Source organism: Limanda limanda, chromosome 6 (genome assembly GCF_963576545.1).
Source record: "Limanda limanda chromosome 6, fLimLim1.1, whole genome shotgun sequence".
Classification (NCBI taxonomy): domain Eukaryota; kingdom Metazoa; phylum Chordata; class Actinopteri; order Pleuronectiformes; family Pleuronectidae; genus Limanda; species Limanda limanda.
In genome coordinates, this window is record NC_083641.1 from 12276540 (window position 1) to 12304062 (window position 27523).

The 27523-nt window shown below is 40.8% G+C and overlaps 1 protein-coding gene across 2 annotated transcripts in view; it reads right to left on the reverse strand.

The window, feature by feature from the left end:
* Positions 1–980: 980 nt before the first annotated feature.
* gria4a (glutamate receptor, ionotropic, AMPA 4a) overlaps positions 981–27523 on the reverse strand; it is a 109955-nt gene continuing 83412 nt past the window's right edge. The window contains exons 14-18 of one of the 2 annotated variants that reach the window (XM_061073764.1): positions 18016–18214; positions 12821–13068; positions 7656–7770; positions 5853–5990; positions 981–1145 (exon numbers count right to left, since the gene is read on the reverse strand). In XM_061073764.1, the coding sequence (XP_060929747.1) occupies positions 981–1145; positions 5853–5990; positions 7656–7770; positions 12821–13068; positions 18016–18214 (865 nt within the window). Of the gene's footprint in view, positions 1146–5852; positions 5991–7655; positions 7771–9476; positions 9592–12820; positions 13069–18015; positions 18215–27523 lie in introns of both variants that reach the window. The other variant, XM_061073763.1, reaches the window with a different exon arrangement.

Consider the following 27523-nt stretch of genomic DNA (forward strand, 5'->3'; position numbering starts at 1 on the left):
AATGCTGTTGATGACTGATTTCATTAATTACTAATGTTTATTTATTCATTTTTTCTTCTTTTACAAACCCCTGTGAATTCATTGGCCGAAATTCAGCCAAAGGTACGTGTGTCGAGGTTACTTCTGTTCTATGTCGGATGATTATCTCGCTGCTTTGGGACGAGAGAATCATCGTAAATGTGTGGTAAGAAAGCGTTTTCATTCAGTTGGAACAGTCCATGGCAAAGTAGGGTTTGCACAGTCCGAACGTTCAAGCTTTACAGTTTTCTGGTCTTCTAAGGGTGATAATACCTGGCACTCAGTCTTTGCAGGCAAGATAAGATGATTGGCGACCATGATGGTGATGACGACGACGATGATGAAAACAAGGTTTGTAGTCTCAGTAAGGCGTTGTCAAGGGGTGTGGCTTAATTGGCCAGCGATGTCCAATGAAGACGGAGCGGGAGCAGAGTCGTTTGGTTGTCTTTTGTTCTCGTCACCGCCATCATCTTTATCACGATCATCATCATGATCAGTTCTGTCGTCATGTTCACAGCTCATATTTCATGTCATGTCTTTGCTGGCTTTCCTGTTGGTTCGTTGATATCAGGATGGTATCCTCCCAAAAACGAAGGAAAAAAAGAATGAACGCTGCAGGCAAGTGTGATAGCCGTAACTTGTCCTTTGTTTTCTTCTTTTTCCTCCGCTGTTCAATACACAGTTGTATTTCACTTGTCTCTTGTAAAATAAGTCAATGGCAACAGGAAAGTGTGATGATGATGAGCAATGTGTGTTTGTGTATTCAAGTGTGTAAAACTGTGTTCTGTGTATTTGTATTTGAGCTTCTGTAGCTTTATGTGTGTGTGTATATATGTGTGTGTGTTATATGTGATATGTAAGGATGTGAGAGATTGTACTGTATGCCCGTGTGTGTCCTTGTCGAAGTCACTGTGTGTGTGTTTGTGTGTGTGTCGTTAAGGCACAACAGGTGTTTTTGGTTTTCAGGGCAGTCCGGAGGAGACCACTGCAAGGCCGTGGTGTCGGAAGGAGGCGTGGCCTGCATGGACGGCTTTGGGGCAGTCTGGCGTCAGGACGCGGCCATTCTCCCCGACACTTCCTGTGATGGATAGACGGGCCTTGTTCCGCATGGCGTCGGAAAATGACAGCTACATGAGGGAGAAAGGAGGAGAGGACGGAGGAGGGGATGGAGATGGCAGAGTGGAGAGCTCGTTTAAAAAAAAAAACATGCCACTGGCAGAAATTGGGCAGTGAATTAAACTCGGTAAAAAACTGAGTTATCTGCACATGCAACAAAAACCCTTCTACATGCATGTGCCGGTACAAACACAAAATAACCTCAATAATTAGAAAAGTCTGAGGGTGCATTCATCCAGTTAAGACGATTGTTTGAAAAGTTGGATTTTCCCCATTCCGCTATTTAATTATAAACAAATTGAGTATTTGAATATGCCAAAATGTTTTGTAAATAAAGGTCATGTGGGCTGTAGTGAAGTGGAGTTCTCTTGTTATTTCCCTTCACTGATTGTCATGAAATCACAGTGTGTGTGTTTCTTAGTTCTAACAAATGTGCTGAATGCATTTCTATGGGAGAGGTGTCTCAATTCAGGAGCTTCATCCTTCAGAGGCTGCATATGAAAACCAATAGTGTCCAGCCGCAAAAGAAGGCTCTTTCAAATGCACCGTCGAGTGCGTCCTTTCATCCCTGAGCATCAAAGTCTCCAAAAGGTGGACTCTCCATCGGAACCTATCCCTGAATGCATTGCCTTTGGGTGACAAACTGTTTTTTAAAAAAAGGTACTGGCTGTGGAATGCAACTATATGTCCAATGCATGAGTATCATGCATTGGACATCTAGTCATCTTAACCAAACAGCTACAGGTACACATGTTAAAACGTTCTCTATGTGTCCAATTTTCAGCTCCATTGCAACAGGATGGAGCTGAAAATTCACACAAGCTCTGATGTCGATCATTGAAAACTCAGTAGACACGACCGTAGAGCGTGTCCACCAAATGATGCTGCCCCTGGATTGAGACACAGTTTATGTTTACTTGCTAGAATTATCTTTTATTGGTGCAATACTGCATCTGTTAGGGCTTTACTACCTTTATTACCTACTGTTGATTAGCGGAGTGCGTGGTGTGAATGCATCCCCAAACACATACACATTCAAATATTACTCAGGCTAACAAACTGTCAAAACACTAGCACAGTCCTGCAGAAAGGAAAAAGGTAAATGCAAAAGCAGGCAACAATCAACAAACATGGACAACGTGGACAAGCGGGCTCAGGTTGTAGACATCTGCATTTCAAAGGTGACCATGCATCACTGGGTTCTGGGTTTGAGTGATCACAGATTGAGGTGAGGATTTGAAAGGACGGGATTTTGGAAGGTGAGGACTTTGGATAGAGGAAAACATGAAGGAGTGGGTTTGCTTTCCAGGTGTCCGATTTATAGAGAGGGAGTGACTGACTATACTGCTCAGAGAAGGGTGACACTTCACACAGACGGGCTACTGTGATTGCTTTGTTGCTGTTCAGTCGCTGCTGTTGGACGAGAACCTCAACCCCTAAAGTCCCGACAGATGTTACTTTTTTTATCGTGTTCACACAAGATAACAACCTTCTGGGATCAAGTTAATGTATATCTGCAGCAGGTGATTCCTGATGATGATGAGTGCACGTATCCGCACAACAGCAGTAAGAATTTTGTTATATGACATTTCAGGGTGAAAATAAAACTTGATTAGCGGATTTCTCTACATCACAGAGGCTGTGCATCTGAAGTTAGAGACACATTCCTTTTTAGTTACATAACTTGTGCACACAAGATATTGACTTGTGCACGAGTCAATAAGTTGTGCAAAAGTCAATATCTTGTGTGCCCAAGTTAATTCATTGATATTAACATTAACAAGACAATATTTAGCGTGCACAAATTTATATCTTGTGCACGCGAGTTATTTTGTGTGTACAAAGTGAAAAGAAAATTCACTTGTCGGAACTTTAGGGGAAAGTTACAGGGTTTTACCCAAACAATGTTAGCAATCTCAAGACTTTGTAAAAGAAGCTTGGCAAGAAAACATTTTGGTTTGATTTCTAAAAGGAAAACAATTTGATAGTGGCTGTTTTTCTCCTAAAACTTTTCAAACTGTCACTTTTAACAGGTGACTCGCTGCCAGAAACTGAAACACGAGTTTCCCCTCCGCTTTCACTGAGTTCCGTCAGTTTGATGTTCAGCTCGGTTCCAAACTAAATGGAAAACTTTAATTACTACTCTAAAGAAGCATCTCAGACAATTTCATCTGGAACCTATATTGTTCATGATGTTTGGACGATATTATTGTATCTTAAAGCGACTTGGGATGAATCAAGTCAGAATTAAATTCGGTTCCTGAGGGTAGAGATCCGTGTTATTGCTTCTGAGTTCAGTCCAAAACTCTTCCACTCCCACAATGGTTTATTTGTGGTAAACATTATACTTCATTTAAAATTGGGTACCGTTACCTTCAAACTGATAATTGCCGATATTTAGTGCACCACAATTAGCAGTCCTTATTCTTACACCCTCTGTATTGATCCTGCTAATTATCTCAAGGTGATAATCAAACAGGACTGTATAAGGCCTCGAAGCGGTTTGCTCAGCAGATCATCCAAATGAAATCCACTGTTTCTTTTTTTTCTTTGGTTAATGGGCCGTGTGCATCGATAAACATGTCTCATGTTTTTTACAACGACATCACTAAGTAGCCATTCTATATGAAGTGTTTCATCAATTATTCCTCTGCATTAACACTAAGTAACTGGGCTGTTTTGAAGATGTCGGGGCTGGAGTGAGTCAAAATGCCTGTTTGGAGGGTCTAGAGCAGGGGTGCACAACTCCAACTTTAAGGATGACGAATACAGGAAACAAGCCACCAGATCTGGGAAAGATCGGCTCAGCAGCAATTCATGTTTTATGTATTTTCGCTGTTGAACATTAAACCTACATTTATATAGAAAATCATTATTATTATTGTTGTTGTTGTTAATGACGATTGAGGTGCTACCATTAATAACACATCTTTAAGTGTCGCTTTTATCATTTTCATTATACCAGTCAGACTGAGCTTAAATAAGCGATAAACACAACTATGTCTGATGTCTCTCTCTTTTCTCTCCACCTTTCTTCTCGTCCGCCTTTCAAGTTGAACATTTTACTTTTGAAACAAAAAAATGAAAAGCTTGTAAATGCAAACATCTCGGGGATTCCAAATTAAATCAGCACACATTTTGATAAGCTGGTGTGATGAATTATAGATTAGTACACTTTATCCCAATATGGGATTGAAAATTAGAGATTGATAATTAGGACCATGTACGGGTGAAGAGATTCAGGAAAGAAAAACGAGCTACTACCCAATCAGCTGGTAGCCGGTATTATCTACAGACAACAATTAAAAGAAACAAAAAACTGCTATGGGGCAAATGTTACGTGAATAGTCAAGATTAAACCAGTATTTCAAGAAACTGTTGTGCAGCAGAAACTTGAGCTGACATTAATCCAGTCTCAACCTGAACAAACAGGGTATTTTCTTCACCTCACAAGTTCTGTCTAGTTTTGGAAATTGAGGCGAAAGTCTAGACATCGTATAAAATTGCAGTGTTTTTCTTCCTGAGATATCTATCGAATTATGGGCGAAAAATAACTTGGCCAGACCCAAATCCACAATGACTGGTGTCCATGTGATAGCTAATTAATTTGTAGCTGGAAGCAGTCATAGATTTTAATGAGGAACTCCGCACTAACAAACTTTTATGAGAGCAGGGTGAGAAGACCCTACAAAAATTATAATAGTTGAGCCAAGAAAATACTGAAGCATTAGAATTTATGAAAATTTAGACTAACAGTTTTGATGCATTAGGTTGAATCCATTTTTTATAGTGAATGCTGTTTTTTGATTTAGCCCTGTTATCCATAACAGCCCATTATTAAGTTGTTTCCATCAATACAAACTATTTACAGCAAATGATCGCGCACGGGAATGAGCACATGATCTTGTGCCTACTTTTATAATTGCTAATGGAGTATTTAGAAGTTTTAACACTGTTAGTCAGATAAAACTAGTTATGCAAAACTTTCCTTTCAGGCTTCTAAAGACAACAATGGGCAATGTCACTATTTTATGATATTTCGTGAACTAATAATGAGAGAAAATTCTGATTTATTGATTATAAAATGTATTTAGATATGAATTCTAATCTGAAGCCCTGTACACATACATATAAAAAAATACTGAGGCTGGAGTTGTACATCCCTGCTAGATCAAGATTTTGTTGATAGCTAAATTACAATGCAGGTGCCTAAGCAAGTCATCGGCAAAGAGCCTCATCATCATCATCATCATCATCATCATCATCATCATCATCATCATCATCATCATGATATGCAGCCAAAGACAATGGAACCAAAACTGTCATACACATCTAACCCCATTCTTGCTCGGGGCAAGCTGCTAAAGAATTAAGCATAACAAATGAAAAAAGAAAATATTCTGCAAATATATGAAACAAAAGAAGCAAAATAAAACATAAAAAGATAAATTGGTTCCACAATGCTTGACCCCATCTCATCACCACATGAAGAACGACACTGGAGCTGCTGCAACAGCCTCCGCACGGACAATACAATAATCTACGGCACCACCACCATAATCAACACCACCATAACCCCACCTATATATGGGAGCCGCTAAATCCTACCCCTATATCTTGACCCCCTCGGAGCCGTACACGTTGTACCCCTCCCTATAAGTGGCTAGATTCTGGGTGCTGGGGGAGGGGCTGGGGCAGTGGGGGGGGCTAAGGTCCACCTTCATGCGCTTGGCTTCAGCCCGAGACTTGTAGCAGAACTCGACCAGGGCCACCAGCATGGCCAGGCCAAGGCCGCCCACAAGGATGTAGAAGACCCCGGCCACGTTGGACAGGCTGAGAGCCTGGGACGACTTGTCCTGGAGAGAGGGAGTCGTAGTGGGGGAGGAAGTGGGTGTCGTATTGGGGGAGGAGGGGAGGGTCAAGTTCAGGCCGAGTAATGGTGGAGTTGACGAGCGAGTGTCGGGTGAAGGTGGTGGGGTTAGTTCCGATGAAAAACGGATTAGTGGGGCCAAGGAGAAGAGGTGGAGTAAAAATTTGAAAGATTGAAGAAAGGGAGAAGAATGACAGAGAAGAATGAGAACGAAAGAGGTTGATAAGAAGCAGAATATAAAAAAGAGTAAGAGAAGGAAGTTGGCCATGAATAAAGAGGCAGGAAAAAGCAGAAAGAGACAAAGAAATAGAGATGTCAGAGAAATAAAAATAATCAGACACAAATTCCAGTATTAAATTTTCACTGCACTACTATTCTACATGTACTACTTTACATTATTGTGTTATTATGAATTGTGACATTATTACATTCTACTTCTACAACTATAACTATTGTCAGCACCACAACTACTACATACATATATTACAAAGCTAGCACAATCATTACTACGAACAATCTACATTTCTACTGCAACACAAAAACATCTTTATTCAGCAGTAATTTAACAATTAAGTAAAAAAATTGTGTCAATCACTTAGATTATATGACAGAGCAGGCTTTAACTTGAACGGTGATGACATTTCACTGTGGTTTTAATGAGATTTAAAGGCTCCAGTCGCCAGCTCTAAACTGCAACTCCCATGTTCTACATTGTAAAATCTTCCTGTCTTCTTTTGAAATGAAAAGTGTATGAATTAGCAGCAAAGCTAATCTAAAATATGGTAATGCTTTATTTCACAGGTCTGTCATTTCTAAATATTTTTGTAAGAAACTAAACAAGAACATTATCATTTGGTTCTAATTGCAGGGAAACTAGAGTCAGTGAGGATTATCACTTATAAGTGAGGAAGTTGTGTTGAGCTTATATGCAGCTAACCGGCTCAACTTCGTAAAATTGTTTCCTAACCTGTGGACAAAAGTCCAGTTTTCTGAATATAAAGTTGACCTCATGTGCACTCAGGTCCTTATACACTGGTGATTAATTTAAACTGGCCTAAATATTTAATTGCAAGTGCACATATGTAATATTTGAGCTATAATTAGTACCAAATAATAGGGTTCTTGCACAAAATACCATTAGATATTATTAAATAAATATTTACCTGTAAAATCAAGCAATACTTTAAGTTATGGAAATAAATTAATATAACCTAATCCTGTTTAATTTCAAACAAGATATATTGGTAAAAGTCAATATTGACAACAAATGACTACAGACACAGTGGCATTCTCGTCTGGTGGATGAGTTATAGTCGACCAAATATGAGCTACTTTATGATATCAAAACAAAAAAACATGTGAGTGAAAATTGCCTTAAGAGTCCTAATGAGGACTGACTGTAATGGGGATGGGATTGCCACAGATTGCTACAGAGACTGAACAAGAAACTGATTTAAATCTGATGCAAATTTCGATAAATGTGGTCCACCATTAAAATAGAAAAAGTCTACATTGGAGCACATATGTTTCAGGCTACGTGAGAAGCTGTTTCAAATGCTATTTCTAAGACAGTAGTTGCAGTAATCTGGAGCGTATTCAGGATGAGAGTTTCAGACTAGCGATCTGTGGGCCGCAGCAGCGTGAGACTGACCTTACTTCCAGAGTCCTTGGGTCCACACTCTCCCTTGTCATACCACCATTTGTTTTTCAGTTTGTCTAAGACGCCTGCTTCGCTCAGTTTCAATACTGCAAGGTTTACCGGGGTTCTTCGCGTGTAAAAATAACATAAATAACATCATAGATCATGTTATTTTATGTTATTAGGGTAATTAACATTTGCATTGCACAGCTCAGTCACATTAAAACATTTTTTGTTCAAATCAAGTGACCTAGCATGGATCCCACTGAGTACATGTGTGTATGCTCGTTGAGGAGGGGCTGGGGGGAGCGAGGAGCTAAGGCGAGCTACAGACATATGAGTGGGACCCACCTTTGTCACGTCAGGTAACACACCCATACTGCCCCAGCTGGTCCTGCACTGAACAGAGCCAAGTACTGCTAATCCAGGACTATTGGCATCAGGCTAGCTCCGTGCTACAACTGGGAGAGAGAGCTCCTATCTTATAGTGCGTTCAACCTAAAGTCAACCTAAAGATGCAAACAGACAAACCCAAACTTTTCCTTTTGCGCCATCAACTGGTCAGAATTCAAATTTGTCCAATACTTCAAATTTCTAATTTAAAACTAACGACTTCAATCTTCTGTTTTGTGCTAAGTAGGACGTGCTAGGTGAAATTAGCATAAATGGTCTGCCAAACATCAGCATGTTCGATTGTGATTGTCTTCATGCAGCTGTTAGCATGGTTGTAGATTTCTGGATGTATTGAGAAATTAATATAAAAGAAAATAAGTGGGTTAAAGTTAAATCACAGCTTTGCCAAAAACACACATGTGAAAATAAGAATATATTCAGGACCTCAAAAGTCAAGTAAATCTTTGATTCTTTAAATGCAATGAAGGAAAGGGAACAGAAGAAAAACCCCTGAAAGGAACTGTTGAAACTCTACAAATGAACAGTAGATTCAACAAACTTAACCTCGTAACATCGTTCTGCTTCAATCAATTATTCATCAAAGAGTCTGCAAGAATCTGAGAGGAATGATTTCACTTGGGTCTCTTTCTCTATTAAACGTTTTATAACCTGTTTTTTTTTTAGCCATCTACTCGAGCAAATGAGTTTCTCCTGAAGAAACGATGAGGATCAATGTGAAGTCTTTCTTTCATTCATGCTATTTGACTCCAGACTCACATCTTATCTCTTCTCTCCCCAGAGCTGCCACTAGGGGGCAAATATTCCTGTCTTGGCAGTAACTGCTCTGTTTCCTTTTGACACAAATCCATCACTGAACTGTTGTCCCATTACCTGGCACTCTGTCCTCTCAGAGGGACGCTACCAGATCTTCGCTAAACACAATTGAAAATGATTATTATGAAGAGTGATTGATTTATCTTGGCAGACCCTCTACTGCACAGAGGACATGTTATATTTCTTTGATAATTCAACATAAAGTTGTATGAAAGGCGTAAATTGATATTTTATTAAAGGTGGTTTGATTCACATTTGGGTCTGTAAAAGACACAGCCAACAGAAAATTGTTGCGTGTTTTAAAACTTTTCTTTACCAGGAAATAATATTTACTTATTCTGTGTCTAAAAAAGCACAGTGTTGTACCTTTGTCACTGAGTCTGAACCTCTTATGTAAAAAAAGGCACACACCCCTGACAACATATGCAACACTGTGCCTATTTTTGGAGCTGCAGGGTGTCTTAGGAGATTTTAGGGTGTCACTTCCTGACTCTTTGCCAGGGCAGATGCGTGCGCTACTCTCCCACGGAGGCCGTTCGCCAGCTGGGCAGCCCGCGACGGCCCCCGTCCCCCGAGTGGTGGGGTTGGCAGACAGAGAGGGCTAACCTTGGAATCCCCTCCCCCGCTGCCACATTCTCCTTTGTCATACCACCACTTGTTTTTCAATTTGTCCAACAGGCCCTGCTCGTTGAGCTTTAGCACGGCCAGGTTGACCGCATTTCTTTAAGTAAAAAAGGAGGGAAAATAGTTTGGTCAGAGTGGAGGATGGAGGGACAGACAAGATGGATGTGGGGACCACAGCCAGGAGGAAGGAGGGAAGGGGGGGGGGAGCAGAGGTAGGAGAAATCAGAGGGGGCTAATGGACAAAGGTGGGTTAGTGGGGAAGGATGCACCCCAGACAACATTATCTTCTACTCTTTCTCTTTTGACTTTCTACTTCAGATACTTTTTTGTTTTTACATCTTATTCTGTTCATCTCACATTGGTTTTCTCTATGTACCTCTCCCCTGTCGTCGCCGGGTGGCCCGAGCAGAGGATGCTCACAGCGACTGTCAGATTGCTGCTATGAATTGTGTTAACCAGGTCTCTGCAGCCTGCTGTTGGTGCTTTGCTCCCCCCCCCCCTCTCTGTACATGGCTGTGTGTGTGTGGGGGTGTCAGTGAGATCGTGAAGCTCTAGTTCCCTACAGCCGTCCTGCTCACACCCCTGAGGTGGATTGACCTCCGAACACTTTTCAGGGACACAAGGCTAATTTTGGGCAAAACTGCTGTTTGTGTACATGTCTTCATCATCATTATTCCATCATTTTAAGGAAATTAACAAAATAACCAACTTACTAATATTTTAATCCCACTTAAAATATTTCATATATTTCTATGTGCAGTTAAAATATGGATTTTTACATGCATTTCTCTGCTTAAATTCTGCTCAAAAGGAAGGCATCCTCAGGCTGCTCCTTGTGAAAGATGTGCCTTTTAGAATCAAACTCTCTGCTTGCTGACAATATATTGAGGTGGTGTGATATTCACCAACCGCTTTGATGTTCACTGTAAACCTGCCACAATTTTCACCACTGCACTTCTCCTGCAAGTGTCTCCTGAATGCCTCGATATGTAGCCCGCTCCTTTACTGTAATCCCTCGAGAACATCCACAAAACGTGGCTGCAGGAGCTGAATGATTTTGTCATTGTACTCCCAGGATGTCCTAAATAAATTCATTTTCTCCCATACCTCTCTCTTTTTCCACATCTGCTTGTTTTTACAGCTACCTGCGACTATCGTTTTTTTATTATTCTGCTCCCACCCTCTGCCGACAACTCTTTTGTGTGTTAGATAGTGTAATCAGGCCGGCTAATCTCTACAAAAAGGTCACTGCTGTCTCTGCCTGCTTGTTTGTTAATCTGCACCTTTGTCTGTGCCATGCCAGGTGTATTTGGAAGTCCTGTGTGATTTGCCTGCATGTGAGACAAGCTCGTCACAGAAAGGTCATCAGGTCAGGATTCTTTTTAGGAAATTAGGAAGGTAAAACAATAAATTAAAAGGCACACTGCAGGTTTAGAGTAAAGATCATCAAGAGATTCATAAAGAGAGAGATAGAGATTGTTCTCTGGGGTGATCTAAGCTACAGGCCATGACTAATCTCATCAACATAAGAGGTGTATGTATGAAAGCAGTTCAAAACATATCTGTGAGTCATCATGAAGGTCACAAATCGTTAATCATGTCAAAAGTAGCAGTACTTCAGAAAGCATACATTCCTAACGCTCATTTCAATCATCAGGGTATTCATCCTCCTCATCAACATCACCAAGGTAAATTAGCATCATGATTAGTGAAAGGAGAGGCAGGCTCACCTGACGTGCACACTTCCAGCCACACACGTGGTAGAGACCAGGTTTCCACTGATTGAGAGAAGCCAGAGACAACCGTGGATAGTCCAAGAAATGTGTTCTGGGGGGTGGGGGGGGGGGGCTTAAAAGGGACCTATCCACCCGCTGTCTGTCACTTTTCCCCCTTGAACGGAAAAACCCTTTTCTTTTTTGAAAGTAAGGATAAACTACAGTGACTGTGGTTTCGAGGGGCTTGTTTGCACCACACACAGGGGGAAGTTATAAGAACAGGATGTGATGCTGATTTGTTTTTTTTTTGCCTTTCAAGAGGCAGTGAGAGGTGGGGGCAGGGAAGAGAGAGCAAGTGGTCCGGCTTTACCGAATTTACCCAATTATTTTAGCTTGGCAGGCACCTGTCACTCCGAGAAGACAAAGTCTTGAGTGACGTTGTAACAGGCATTGAAAAATGAATTAGTATAAGTATTAGTATACCTTTGTGAAACCTATAGGCACTGTCACGTTAACAAGGCTGATAAACAAGTGTCTGCTGAAGTAAAAAATATAAATCTAAGGACCAACTTTAGTGCCATTATTTACTTTCTCATTTGTTTCCTCCACCTTCCACTGTCTTTATTAAGACACACGCATACTGTCATGTATTTTTATGAAACTACTCCTTGATTTGGGTTTTAATTTGGTTTTACTCAATTACCAACAAATGTAACAAAAACATAGCATGATCCTTTTTCATTTGGGAGTGTTTTTGGTGTGGGATACTGTAATCTGATTACTTCCTAGTCCCCCCATCGTCCAGGCCCCTCTACTTCCCATCTCTTACTTTTAGTTTCCTGCTCGATCTATAAATTCCCCCTCGTAGCCTTGGATGTCGTGGCAGCAGTCTGAGGTTCTGCCCCTCCTTGCAGCCATATTCATTTAATAAATCTCCCCTATAATAATCATCATCACTATCATCATTATCATCATCATCACCATAATCAGCATCATCATCATCATCATTATCACCATCTTGACTAACATTTCTGAGGATGAGAGGAACAAAGGGACGAGACAACAGGCAAATGGACAGAGTTACCTGTGTGGTGGTCCTGTGGAGAGAGAGAGTGATTGATAGAGCGACAGGGGAGAGAGGACGGATACGAGCACGTAGGGATGGACACATGACACTGACACAGGACACAGGGATGGAGCTAACTGGCCCTAAATTAACAGGAGAAAAGATGGAGTCAGAAAGGAAAAGAGAGCCAGAAAGAGAAAGCTAATGAAATAAAAAGGGAAGATGACATGATGTAAAACATAATCTAAATCAATCACTGAACACATTTGTCTGGAAGTCGCTGCTGAAGGGTGAAATCATCCGACGAATTAAAACAAATTGTATTTTCTCATTTAGATGTCTTTAGAGCGTCAAGCGCTTAATAATTGTCAAATACCAAAAACCGAAATTCTCAAATTGAACACGAGATGTTTTCACCTGACAGCAGTGACAGGTTAATCTAGGTGCAGTATTAAAGGCACAGCAGGGTAGGTGGAATATCGCAGCAATAGTGGCAACAGCATCAGCTTTGTTACTGTCGCCTATTGTTACACTATTCCACCCACCTTAACTGTGAGCCTTTCGGTGTGGCAATGCCATATCCTTTGGAGTCCAGGTTGCCCCCGACTTTCATGGTGTCGCAGGGCTTGCGCTGCTCCGTGTACTCGTTCATGGTGGACTCCAGGAGGAAGGCGTACTTCCCCTTGGACTTGCGGACCCTCGCCACTCCCTCTGCCGTGGTCTTGGTGAAGACAGTCGGCTCGGCGGATTTCATGTACGACCACATCTTCTCGTATACGGCTATTTTGGACCTCTGGGGTGGCGGAGGGTGGAGAGGAAAGAGGGGGACGTTAATTTGGAATGAATGGGCCTTATTTGCTCACATACAAGCTAAGATAAATAATAGCAGATAAAAAAGGAAAATTTAAAAGTTAATTAAATAAAAATAAAGATAATATGTTCACAATATACACCTTCACTACAGGTGGGAATATTTGGAATAGCGAGGTATGGTACACAATATAAAATTACTACATAATACACAATGAGCATGAGTATACAAATTAATAATTGGCTGTAATTTTGCACTTAATATAGTTTACATTTTATAAAGATGTAAATTCACAATAGTATACAATTTGATATGAATAAAAAATGACGTTATAAAAATATAATATAAACATTCAATTCAAATTGAGGGCCTTGTATTTACAAAATTACCGAATGTGAGTGCTAGGAACAATCAGACTAATCATATAGCATGATAATCAACTATTTCTATATCTAGCCAAGTATCTTATTCATCTATGACAGGGCATTCTTTTAAAAACACATCAACTAATTTCCCTGAACGCTACCACTGGGTCCCGGGTCATCTGCACTGTCCTGCTGCTGTGAATGCTCAACATCTAAACGTGAATCGATCCGCTACTGACAAGTCCAGCCAAATCAAGTACTTATTCCTGAGTGAATAAATACAGTACAGAGCTTAGAGGCCAAACATTTATTACATGGCCTGCTTGAAAAGATTGGTGTCTTCATTTGGAAGAAATGAGCTTGCAGGGCTGAAGGCCACAGAAAGGAAAGGGACATTTTAAAAGGTTAAGAAATAAACTAGGGCAATTGGGGCTTCTTTTTTTTTAAGAATACACAACTAGGTCTGGCCTGTTATTGTTGACGCATCGTTTCTGTGTGTACAATTAGAGATGGACATTTGCACCTCACTGGTGCCCACAGCAGCTTCTCTAACCACAGATTTGATTATTCAAATCATCTCTACTGAGACAAATAGGAGATGAAAACAAAGCGGCCTATTCATTATGTTGACACAATGACAATGACTGCTTATTGATTAGACACTTGTTTTCTTTCTGTGGACAGAATCAACGGACCAGTACCGAGATCTTCATGATGAAGAGCAAACTGCTGAGGCTTTTGAATATCACAGCGCTGATGGAGGGTTCTGTCGTCCATCCTCCATTTTGATCCTCAGGCATATACTGGCATTTATAACCACATTTCAAATGTAGCACTGAGTTTGCCTTTACTTTAAATTAGATTATGGCTGGAACAATGTGTGTGCAGATATGAATTTGGTCACCTGTTCTCCAGAGGACAATCTGTTTGGCATGTAGATTGTGTTTTATTGTGTGTATACCATGAAATGTGTGACTAGGTGTGCACCCAAAAAAAGCATTATGCCTAAAACGGTGACTTTATGCATTTCAATTACAATAACTTGAGAATGATTTGATTAAATATTGTTAAATAAACCTCAAAATTAAACACACAATATATTAAGTGAAATCACTCAAGTTCTATGATTTTGCACACTTACTCAACATGATAGAAAACACTTCATTAATGTGACCATATACATGAAATTTATGGAATAAAGTTACATGGAAATTATATATGTAGCTGAAATACATAGTCAGCAATACATTTTGAGTCCCCTTTGCAGTTATAGCTGTGGTAAGCAATTTTAATCCAATAGACAAAATCCTCTCACGATGCGCCAGCAGCACGTTTAGGGTGAAGGGGCAGTGGGAGCTAAAGGGTGGTCTCTGAACCAGAAACAGCCCTTTCTATGGGAACAGACCTAAACTGTATACGCTGATGGTATACTAATCCTCTTTCTTGGAGGGATTTATGAATAAAACATGTGGAAACATCACCTGTAACATCTCAAATAAGGTAATGTGATGATTCCTCTGCCTGACGACGACATGAAAAAGTGGCTTCAGACAATAAACACCACCACAGCTGTTTACCAATATAACGGCTACTCTTTGCTGATTGAAATCTTACCCTTCATTTTCTGTTGCTCACATTTGGTAAAGTAGTGTGTCGTCCCATTTGTTAATGTTTGTGGCGGCTAATTCCAACTTTTTGAGATGTGGGGGTTGAGCCTTTGAAGGAGCAGTGAAGGCAGGGCTGTTATATTTATTTTTTATTTTTTTAGGTTCAAATACCAACTGCTATTCCCCAGAATTGCTTACCCCATCTTTAATTGGGAAAGATTGTCCAATTGGGGACACGTACAGATTTTGGTGTCAGCTGTTAAGGTTAGTTAGGTTCAGGTAAATCTCCAAAATGGATGCAAGTATGTAATGTCCCTGAAAGTGATGTTAGACAATGTGTGTATGTGTGTGTGTTTGTGTTTGTGTGTGTGTGTGTGTGTGTGTGTGTGTGTGTGTGTGTGTGTGTGTGTTGTGTGTGTGTGTATGAAGTCAAGAGTGAAAATAACAAGTGGAGGAGTCAAACTGTCATCCTCCACAAGCGTCCTGTTTCCCCTTCTCTCCTGGTGATAAAGTGTTATTCCGTCTCTCTGCGAGCGACAAGCCATGGCCTCAGCCACTGTTACCAGCACCCAGGGAAGGGGTGTGTGTGCATGTGTGTCGCTAGAGCGTGACGGACACCTATCCCATAAAATTGTATCTCATATTTAAGAGGACCATCAGGCCCATCTTTCTCTGTCCTTTCTTTCTCGTTTTTTTTTTCTGTCCGTCATCAAAACCCTTCTCACCATCCCCTTTTTCAATCACAACCTCAACAACATTGTCATTGATCAAATCCATCCATCACCTCATATTTTCTTCTTTTTTTTTACATCCTTCAAAATATGCATTATTGAGTGTTGCTCTGTGCATTCTGTGTATGTATCCTCCTGTGTGTGTGTGTCTGTGTGAGAGTGAGAGAGACGACCACGGCTGTGAGCACATAAAGCACATCAAGCAGCATCTGGCCTCATAGGGACGGACGTGTGACAATCTCCAGATTCTTTAAAAATGAGTGAGGCTGTGAAGGAGGAAATTGATGATGCATGTCACCTTCAGGCATCCGGACACTTCCATATACGTGAACCTGTGTGAGCTGAAGACACTCACATGCACAGATGCAAACACACGGTGCATACGTGGCTAAATGTACATACATAAATGCTTGCATCCTCTCACACACACACACACACACACACACAGATAATTAATGGCGGTGGCGAAGCCCTCTCAGCTGAGGGAGAGTAAATTGCTTTTTCACCCTCCACAGATTTCAGCCCGCTCGTTATGTTGATGATGCCAGAGCCGCTCACAGAAGCACAAACTGTCTGCTAAAACCTCCCTCCTCCCCCCCTCTGCATCCCCCCCGCGTCCCCGGATCCGCACACAGAAGCGCGCACGTGTTCACAAAGCATAACTGTAAATTGGTAAATGTACACACAGGATGCATGGGCACACAATTGATTCTGAATATTCCTACAAAGCAGTGAGCAAGTAATGATGCTGGTGTTTTGCCGGTGTCTGCAGAAAATTCTGTCTTCATCAGCACTGTGCTTTCCTGTGTGTGTGTTTGTGTGTGTGTGTGTTTGTGTGTGTGTGTGTGTGTGTGTGTGTGTGTGTGTGTGTGTGTGTGTGTGTGTGTGTGTGTGTCTGTTTGTTTATTGGTAACTTATTTAATTGCAATCCTCATGGGTGAAGAGGTCACTGGGTGAAGTCATTCCAGGTCTCCTCTGGACCACTTCCATCCACTCTGCCATAATTTCCTGCTCGACACTTAGTTGTTGACATCCCCCTGTAGTAGCTGTATTCTGCTGCACCTCTGTAGACCACCCCTACTTCACTACTCCACACTTTCTGTCATGTTCATGATTGCTTTATTTTTACCTCCAATAAATCACTGAATTGATTTTAAGATTTTATTGCGGACTTTCACGGACAGTCCTGGACTTGCACCTAAGTTCATTTCAGACCTTTTGACATCATATGTGACCAGAGGCAAGTGGCCCTTTTCTGTCAGGGCTCCCACTCTATGGCAAAATCTCTGCAAGGAGATCCATCAGGCAAACTCCTCTTGTAAATCTCTTTATATGTTAGCTTTCTCTTGGTTCTGATCGTATACTCTTTTTTATTTTTGTATGATGTTTTATTAAATCTAGTTTTGACTATTTTTCACATCTGAAAGACTTTTTATTTTTGTGTCTTTGCTCTATTGCTGTGTTATCTTCAATTTTATTTTTTATTTTTTCCTACTATCTGTCTATATAATCATGTGGTACTTGTAAAGCACCTTGTAAAAGTGTTTTAAGTGTGCAATAAAGTTTAGCATTACCATTATAGTTATTATTATTTAACAGGGCAGTAGCAAGACTTAATGGGGTAAACAACTGTCGATCAAGTGTGGAGAATTGTCATCAAAAGGAAGGGTCCTCCTTAGAAATTGGTATACTCCTCAATATTATCTTATTGTAAACTCTCATAGAGTCTTCAAAATAAGTCAAAGGCAGACTTTTAAGCTTTGCATAATTTTCAAATGTCCTGTCTTTCAAAGTTAAAGAGGAGAGACATTCATTCAACCCTCAACTCCCACCTGGACAAAGTCTCCCCTAGAGTCTGAGCTGAATTCTGCTGCTTGGCCATTTTACTGGCTTCAATAGAGGAGACAGCATCTCCCTTTATATTTGCTTCATCTTAATGGCAACAACAACTAATTTACTAATATTATCCAATGCATGGATAATAATGCAATTATGAAAAAGGTGAAGACACTGAGGAGGCATTCTCTGGCAAAATCATTGTGTACCATGACATTTTTAACAAAATCCATAGGGTGCATGTATGAAAGCAGCCAACAGGGATAAAACTACTTCTCCCCCTGGTCTTCTAAGACTTTCTGCTTTTTCTGTAGCCTGAGCTACTTAACTTGACTTGCCTGTAATCTCTAGAGGAATCAGGTAAATGAGCAGAATGTGATGAGTCCCTACCCTGAAGAACTCCTTGGTGGAGCCTGAGTCCAGTGTCCCATAGGCTATCTCTGTCTGTTTGGCCAAATCCTCGGCACTCTCTATGGGTGAGACCATCCTCTCCACGGTGAGGAAGGCTGCCAGGTTGGCCGTGTAGGAGGAGATGATGATGAGGGTGAAGAACCACCACACGCCTCCAACGATCCGTCCAGACAGAGATCTGGAGAGAAGACAGAGCGAAGAGGGGAGTCAGAGGTGGAGAGAGACAGAAGGTGAGAGGGAAGTGGTTTGAGAGAACAGGAGAGATGACAAGGGAATTAAGTAGATGAGAAATTAGCAGTAGAGAATGAAGTGAAAGATGAGAGTGAAGATTACGGGGATAAAAAGAAAATCAAGGAAAGACAGCAGGGGAAAAAACAGAGGGGAGAAAATATAATTGCGGTTAGTTCCTGAATCAGAGATATGCAGCACAATACACTGTAGTTTCACAAAGCATTTTCCACACCACTGTGTGTATGATTGTGAAAACGACAGCTCTGCCATAGCAATTGTCTTTCAACAACCAATTCAGCACCAACAATAACATGAAACAGATTGTAATCGGGACGCTCCTTCAACCTCAATCTCTCTTTCCCTTTTTTCTCCTTGTTTACTCTCTTTATCTACCAATTGTGAGCCGAAGCAGCAGAGTAAGTGGCAATTCATTCTGTTTACATGGACTTGTTTTCACTGAGTAAAAGGGAAAAGAGCGAGCAACATTGAGCACATTAGAGGAAAAGGAGTGGATGATTGGAGAAGGTGGCAAAATGTTAAGTTTTCTTTTCCTAAGTGCCGCAGTCAATAAAAGGCCATGAAATTCTAATGGACACAAAGAGCGACATAAAACAACCAAGCTTTAGAAAAGGAGAAAAACTGTGAAGAGGGATATCGGGCCAAACATATCTTAACAGCTCCTCCGTCTTATTTAGTAGAATTAAAATGTAGAAGAGTCGCAGAGAGTGAACAAAGTTTTAATTCACAATTTATTCAGAGTATGAATAAATATGTCTTGGTAATTTTCCTCATAAAAATCTGTTTTTTTGGAAATATTTCATTTTACTTCATTTTCCACTCTGGGTGCAAAAAGTAATAAAAAATAAATAATAAAGACATGATAATAAAAAGTAGAGTAACAGGAAGACGCAAGGGCTGATGGGAGAGGGTTGGATGCATGTTTTTCAAAGTGTAGCGTGCTCTTCATATCTTTTATGGTATTACAACAATAATCTGGATTTTTGTTTCTGGCTACCTTGCACACTTTACTCAAAAATTCCCTTTCTCGTTTCTTGTCTTTTATTTAGATTTTTTGCCTCCACCAGGTGCTGAGGGAAATATCAGTCTATTTAGCCACTAAATGGTGCTGTTGGGCTGCTGGTGGTGTAACGGGGGATTCCATGGTGATGGTTGATGCTAAGTACCTTATCGTTTCAGCCCTGTCCATTTGTATGATGGTTTATTTATACAAGATGGAATACCATGAAACTTGGTAAAATGATATGGGTGAGTAGAGAACCCATTACATTTTTGGTGTGGATCTGTATCTAGTGAATTTAAATGTGGTCTCATCAGGGGCCTGTTTGGCCTTGATGGAGGTTTACAGGATGCTACTGAGTGACATTCTAGTCTCTACATGTGACTCTTATCATTCAGAAAATCAGGCATAAATGTTTTTCGGACAGGAAGCTGGTTCGGTGATACGTTGCCCTGGGTTTTAAGGAGTGTGCTGGAGAGAGAGAGAGAGAGAGAGAGAGAGAGAGAGAGAGAGAGAGAGAGAGAGAGAGAGAGAGAGAGAGAGAGAGAGAGAGAGAGAGAGAGGTGCAGCGACGCCTGACTCCGCATAAATTGTGGTCCTTTGGTGCAACTCCTCATTCTGCTGCTCTTCAAAAGCCAGTACACCTCTTAATCCTCTCTCTCTCTCTCTCTCTCTCTCTCTCTCTCTCTCTCTCTCTCTCTCTCTCTCTCTCTCTCTCTCTCTCTCTCTCTCTCTCACACACACACACACACACACACACACACACACACACACACACACGTAAATAATAAAATATGAATTGATAGCGTTTGTCCTTGAAGTATTGATCTGTTTACCTGAACAAATGAAAGTGTCCGTACACTGTGATTGATGCAGTTGTGAGGTGAAGATTTCCACCAGTTGAAAATTTGTGATGGATTGATCGATTAAAACCATTAATTTAATTATAGATTTGTTAGTGTTTTTGATGAGTATTGCGGTTATAATAACAATCCTAATGATATTTTTTTAAATTATATATAATGTAAAAGATGAGGAGGAGGACCAAGGGGAAAAGGAATTAGAGGAGGAAGAATTTAAAGATCGAGATATTGAGAAACTCATTTTCAAAGGTTCTAGAGGGGCGTGCTGATTGGTTAGTTGGTAAACAGGCTGTGGCAGCATTTTAATCTGACCTGATGGAGTGAGAGTGGGATTTGAGTGGACAGAACAGAGGAAGAAAAAGAAAGAGATGGAGAGACGATCGAGAGCAGTAGACTTAACCTGACATGAAACCCCCCTCAAAAGGCAAAATGACTGTAGAATAAAAAACACAAAACGACATGTTTCATTCTGAGTTCTCGTAAGGATTTCAGAGCAGAAACAAATCCTGACTGAATAAATCGTTGTGTGAATAAACGCTGATGTGCTCATTATATTGTATGTGGCTGAATGGAGCTTTTTATCTAAGACTGAGCAGTTAAAACGCTCCTGTGTGTCAGACGCATGAAAGACGACTATTCTATAGAGAACAGGAAGATGGATTGGTTGAGGACAACATGATGACAGCATGTCTACTTCTGAATGTGTAGTCCTTGATTTGTGTGTGTCTGTGTGAGTGTGTGTGTGTGTGTGTGTGTGTGAATGAAAATAGGAGACGTGGGTGTTTGGCCTTGCAGCAAAGTCGGGGAACATGTTACCGAGGCCGATGGAGCATGTTTGATTCACACAAGCCCATGCGTGAGAGCAGCATGGAGGCATGCACGTGCGTATATGTGCACATATATTTTGCTGATGCACATCACACGTGGTATTCGGTGTACGTGGATGAGCTTCTGAAGTGACGTCCTTGATTTTAATGCCTGTGTGAGTGTGCATGTGTGTTTGAGGCAGTGCAGCCTGTGCTTGTAGTTGTATGGAGTGTGTGTGTGTGTTTGTGTGTGTGTGTGTGTTGGTATGCAACAGGAGAGTCCTTCTATAGCAGGTCATGTATCATCTATGATAGCCAACAGATTGCCTTTGCAATCCTCTGTGTGAAAGATTAATGGCATGCTGTTCCTCTTTCCTACTCCCACAAGCACAAACTACACACACACATGCACACGCCCACACGCACACACAGCTCTGAGCTAAAGAATGCATCCAGATTTTTCAAAGTAAAAGAGTAAAGACAAATTTTGTCTGCGTGTTTGCATTTGCTTCTACAAGTGTTCTCTTTATCATGAGAATTAATGAATGGGGGGGGGGGTATTAGAGGAAAATAAAGCAGGTGCTAAATCTGTTAGTTATTATAACAAATGTTGAACTTGTTCGAAAACAGTTTAAGATTGTTCAACGGAAATTAGATATACAAAAAATGGGAAACTTTATTTAAAAATGTTCTCTAAAATCAAGCACTTTATTTTAAGATTTTACTACTTCTACAACAACAAATATTGTCAATACATCATTGCATTGTACTTTCTTTGGTTTGACAGTCAGTTGTTGATCACCCACAGATTTTTATAGATTTCATATTTCAATACACATTTCCCTGAATCCTAACTCTAGTTAGACATTATGATGTCCTTAACTTTTACTTTGACTTAAACTTTTCTGTATGCGGACCTCTCTGAATTGTAATTGAATATCCCAGTGGTAGAATGCCATAGTGCAACCATGTTAGCTATAGCATTGGGTTCAACGCGTCACTGTGAGTGAATGACAAGGCTGTGTGATTCAGTTTGGAAATAATCCCAGACATTCTAAAGCAGTTCCCAGTACCTATCTTGTCGTCCATCAAGTTTTCTTTTATCCATGAAAAGTAAAGTAATCATGTTTTCAAACGACTTCGGACACACCAGACATGGAGGATGTCATGCTCTGCAGTTGATTATGTAAATCAGGAGCTTGTTAGGAACTCATTTCCCTGCTGGCTAAGACATGCCAACAGGGAAATGCAACACTTTGCTGCTTTGCTTTCTGATCAGGGAGCAAGATGTGTTCTGACAAGTGCTGGTGACGGACATGTTAACAAATGTCGAGATTGTCAGTTAGCGTCTGGTGTTTGGTGAAAGTTAGACATGAATGTTTGATTAGGACACAATGAAGGGCGGCGAAAAATGCTTTTATCTTCCCTCGCTCTCTTTCACGGACCAGAGGTGAGAAATAAAGTGAATCGAGTGATTGATTGAAACAGTCAGAGGGGCTCTACAGCAAACGGAGGCGGAACAAAGGGGGTTGAAGGCAAACGGACACACATGAGGGGGAATCAGATTAAAGATTAGGTCCAGCAGGCGGATAATGAATGGTATAATCAAAAAAAGTCATGTAGAAAAGCTACAAGACACCAAGAGAGAGGGGATCAGAGTGAAGATTGTTCATGGGATTTATATATACGAGACAACATATAACTTGTAAAGTTCATAAACACAGGATTCACTGGGTTCTAATAAGTGACCTTGGCAGTAATCATTAATTAGTCAGGGAGTTTCAGTGTTAGTTGGTCATGCCATTAACTGGATCTGTTGCTGCCATTAACTATTAAACACACCCACGGCCCTTTACTCAATACTTACACATGACACTCACAACACACACACACACACAGACTCACACAGACACACACACACACACAGAGAGCGAGAAAGTGGAGGAGAAAAGAGCAGAGAGCTGTAATTTCAGATGTATATTGACAGAGACGGATCCAACCCCCCCTGGGATGTTCTCTGGTGATCAGGTTTACCGCTCTCTCTATCTCTCCTGCTTGCTCTTGGTCTTTTCTCCACACACACACTGTCATTTGTCTCTGCCACCTATTCGCAGACAGATTTTTTAAAATTCAGTCCCCGTCGCCCGAAGTGTCCGTCACTTTATGTCCCCTCCCTCCCTCTGGGCGGTGACCAGGTCAATCGGCGATATTAGAAAGCCAAATGGCTGGGATGAAAAGATGACAGGTGGGTGGTGCAAAGTGCCACCTCAAGGTCACTGACAATCCATGCGTGTGTGTATGAATGTGTTTGCCTCTGCTCTCTGCCATTACCTTCTGCTTGACTGAAAAGGTGACGGAAACACGAGGCGGGGGGTTTGCACGAGACAGTGCATGTACTGTATGTGTCTTGGGGAAAGAAAATGTACGTGTGTCATGGGCAAGATGTTCACCGTAACTTCTGCTTGTGGAAATGTCCATTCTTTTACACTGCAAAGTAGCAGGAAATGACATCATGTTGAAAATAAAGTAACTAAAATAAGACAGACAGACAGATATGAGGACAGATAGATAGATATACAGACAGACAGACAGACATACAGACAGACAGACAGACAGACAGACAGACAGACAGATAAGATAGAGTTAGAGAGAGATAGATAGATAGATAGATAGATAGATAGATAGATAGATAGATAGATAGATAGATAGATAGATAGATAGATAGATAGATAGATAGATAGATAGATAGATAGATAGATAGATAGATAGATAGATAGATAGATAGATAGATAGATAGATAGATAGATAGATAGATAGATAGATAGATAGATAGATAGATAGATAGATAGATAGATAGATAGATAGATAGATAGATAGATAGATAGATAGATAGATAGATAGATAGATAGATAGATAGATAGATAGATAGATAGATAGATAGATAAATAGATAAATAGATAGATAGATGAGTGAGAGAGTTGAGGAGGAGTGCGTGGTACACTGTGTCTCTCAGACTGCAAAGATGACTGCAGCAGGGAGAGCGGGACTCACACTGAATACCAATGGACCTACTATCCCAGCTCAATACACAATACATAAGAAAAAGAGTCTCTCTCACACTCACTCTCACACAAACACGCACATTTAGTGTATAAAGTCAAACAACAAGTGTCGACACTTGGACCGGACGTCTGCTGCTCATGCATGTGAAAGACAGACTGAGATGACAGATAATGAAAGAGGAGACTTTGGAAAAGCCAACAATGCTGACAGCAAACGATATGCACACAGACACATTTTGAAATAAACATAATCAATAGTCGGAAAGGTAGAAGAAAATCTATTCTCGTGAAGGCTGGCTCATTCTTTATATTTCTACTTTCACAGTACAAGTCAACTTCAACACAAGTTGACGAGTTGTAGAGTTGTAGATATTAATTAACGTCCCCAGTCTATCACAGGCCTAATGTGGTAAAAGATAAATAAGAGACCCTGATTTCCATGTAAAAGAGCACATGCCTTTATTTCCCTTCATCAGCACACTGAACAGAGGAGAGTTCAGCTCGGTAATTGGAACCCAATGGACTAAAGTGAATCTCTGGGCGAGTAGACACACTAGAAAGAAATGTTCTCCAGTTCTACTATGTATTCTCCTTCAGGAGTAATTAGTTCAGTGTGTTGTTTGTAGACCTTGGTGTGCAGCTACTACAGGGAAGGTGGACTGAGAAAGTGAATGAGTGAACAGGTTATTGTGTATTATTTTATATCATGGGCAGCGCGATCGAGACTGGTGATTTGATAAGCTTTCTAATTGAATATCTAAAATGTGAAGTTATATAATTGAATATATGTATGATTGGTTACATTAGCATCATGACTTTGCCTCCTTGCTAAGGTGAACAAAAGAGTGGTATATCAAAGGAAATAAGATCTCTAGTGAAGGGAAGGCGATTGGACGTGATGATATGCATGACACGTGTCCTTTTTTCCAAGGACGTGATCGAGTGTTACTGCAGAGCATGGTGGAACAGCGGAGGCTCATCCATCACCTGATTTTCCATGGCAGAAACTCTGGCCGGCAGGCTTATTTAATTTCTTCATCAATGCATTTAATGAACTAGTTAACTCTTTGATCATTACCTATTTTTAGTTTCCCCTCCTCTCTCTTTTACATAATCATGGATTGCGTCACTACTAAGGTATCGCCCTCAGCCAGTTGTGAAGGGGTTTTGTGTGAGTACAAGTTACAGTGAATGTTTGATGTCTGGGCAAGTCAGGTGAGCGTCATCACTCCCTGCAGGATACAGGGAGGGACAATCACACATTTAACCTCCTTTCTTTACATCAGGGGCTGCAGGTCAGGGCTGGAGTGGAGGTGAAGTGAGATATATACCTCAGCAGCATGATGATAAAGACGATGATGGTGATGATGCAGCAACACTAGCACTGAGGGGTTATACTATCACGGTATTGTTTTGCCAAAGCCTCTAATGCTATAACCGCTATAGCATTACACGCTTTGGCAAAACCAAACCGTGATCAGAGCATGACAGATTAAATAGTGGTGCAAAGAGCAGCGTGTGTCACACAGATGTGTTTGTAACATATGTCTCAGGAAGTGTAACTAGGACAATGACGAATAACTTGGTAGTTGATGAATATAAACTTTAAACTGTCAATCTCAATACTACATCCTGTTTACCGACTCCTCACAACATTTTTATTTAAAAGAAATTGGATTGCAATGTTGTGGATTTAATTTGCGTCGTTGAGTCAGTGTCTAAGTTGTATTTTTTGGCTCATCCTCTTTCTTAGCTGCTGTTTCTTAGTTTATTTGTTCCGCACACACCAGTGCTTTTAATTCCTCGTTTCAAATAAATGTCTCCATTTATTCAGTCCATGGTCATCCTGGTCACAAAGCAGCACCACTAAATACACCAGTCTTTAAATCGTGATGATAAGTTATCACTTTTTTCTGAGCTGCCTCTGGGACAGTATGTCTGTGGAGGAGTTGTGCTGTAGTTGAAGCGACAGGGTATGGTGATTCATATGACGAACACTGGCTTCATGTTAAGTATCACATTATCTCTGTGACAGCTGTAGCTTATGCGCACACATCTGTAACAGGGCCTGCATGTGGGTGTTGCATTGTTGTCTGTTTACGTGTCTGTGTGTGTGTGTGTGTGTGTGTGTTGGCGTGAGTGTGGCTGTGTGCAGCTGGTGAGAGCGTTCTCCCATTCTGTGAGTTGGGGCTCGAATTGGCCTGTCAGTCACACTAAAGTGGGGAGGAGTGGGAGACGACAGGTGTTGGGAGGAGAGAGGAAGAGAGGGAGAGCGAAGGAGCGAAAGAGAAAGGCAGAAGAGCGAAACAGGGGGAGGAAGAGAGTGGGCAGGTGATGCACAAGTTTAGTTCTTTTCTTGGTGTATGAAGCTTCTGTTTATACTGAGATCACACGTTGAAGCATGATGTACAGGCAAATGATCACATGGATGTGAACATTTCTGCTTAAGTTGAAAAGGAATTACATTTCATTTAGCTGACGCTTTTATCCAAAGCGACTTACAATAAGTGCATTCAACCCTGAGGGTTCAAACCCAGAACAACAAGAGTCAAGAAAGTACAATTTCTTCAAAAAAAAAGCAAAACTACAAAGTGCTATAAGTAAGTGCCATTTAAGTGCTACCTTCTCTTGAGGTGTTGTTACACTACTTTCCCTAGGCAAAAAAATGATTTTGCAAGGTCTGACTGAACTTGACCTTTGACCCCAACATTCTTATAATTGTATCCGTGACTCCAACTGAATGTTTTTGCCCTATTTGAAGAGATTTCCTCATGGTGTTCCAAAAATGTTGCATTCACAAAATCAAATAGGTGTTTTTGTCAGGTCATGGCCTTGATCAATAAAAATCAGTTCATCCGTAAGTCAAACTGAAGACATTCCCTTAAAGGTCCAGTGTGTATGATCTGGATGAACGGGATCTACTGGCAGAAATTGAATATAAATAACCTTAGTGATGTTTTCACGAGTGAGTTTCATCTAAATTGTACGAAGTGTTTACTTTAACCTTGAATAGACCTTTTTTATATTCAATTACTTAGTATTTACAGGGAGTGAGGCCACCCTCTTTTTACAGTAGGTCAGACTGGACAAACTAAACACCTTTTGAGTTTGTATGACAACTGAAGGCTACCACAGGTTATTTGTCATGTTTGGAAGGGGAGGGCGAGGTGAGGGGTATTCAGCTGCAACATGACACTTCACCTTTCCTTCCTTCAGCTCATCATCTATCACTCTTTCTCTCCTGTGGTCTGGTCTGACGCTCTCCCTCACTGCTCCTTCTCTCTTTAGATTTGCTCCCTCAAGGTCCTGAGGATGACTTCAATGAATATTTCACTAAACTGCATTCTCAGCTTATCAATAATAAAATGCCATATTTCTTTAAATATTCTAAAAATACAGCTGGACTCTGCCTCTTCTGTGGTGCTTTAAAAATTCATATACACATAGAAAACTGCTAAGTCTCCCAGCATTGCACATCCATACGGACATGACTGCTGAATGGTGTGC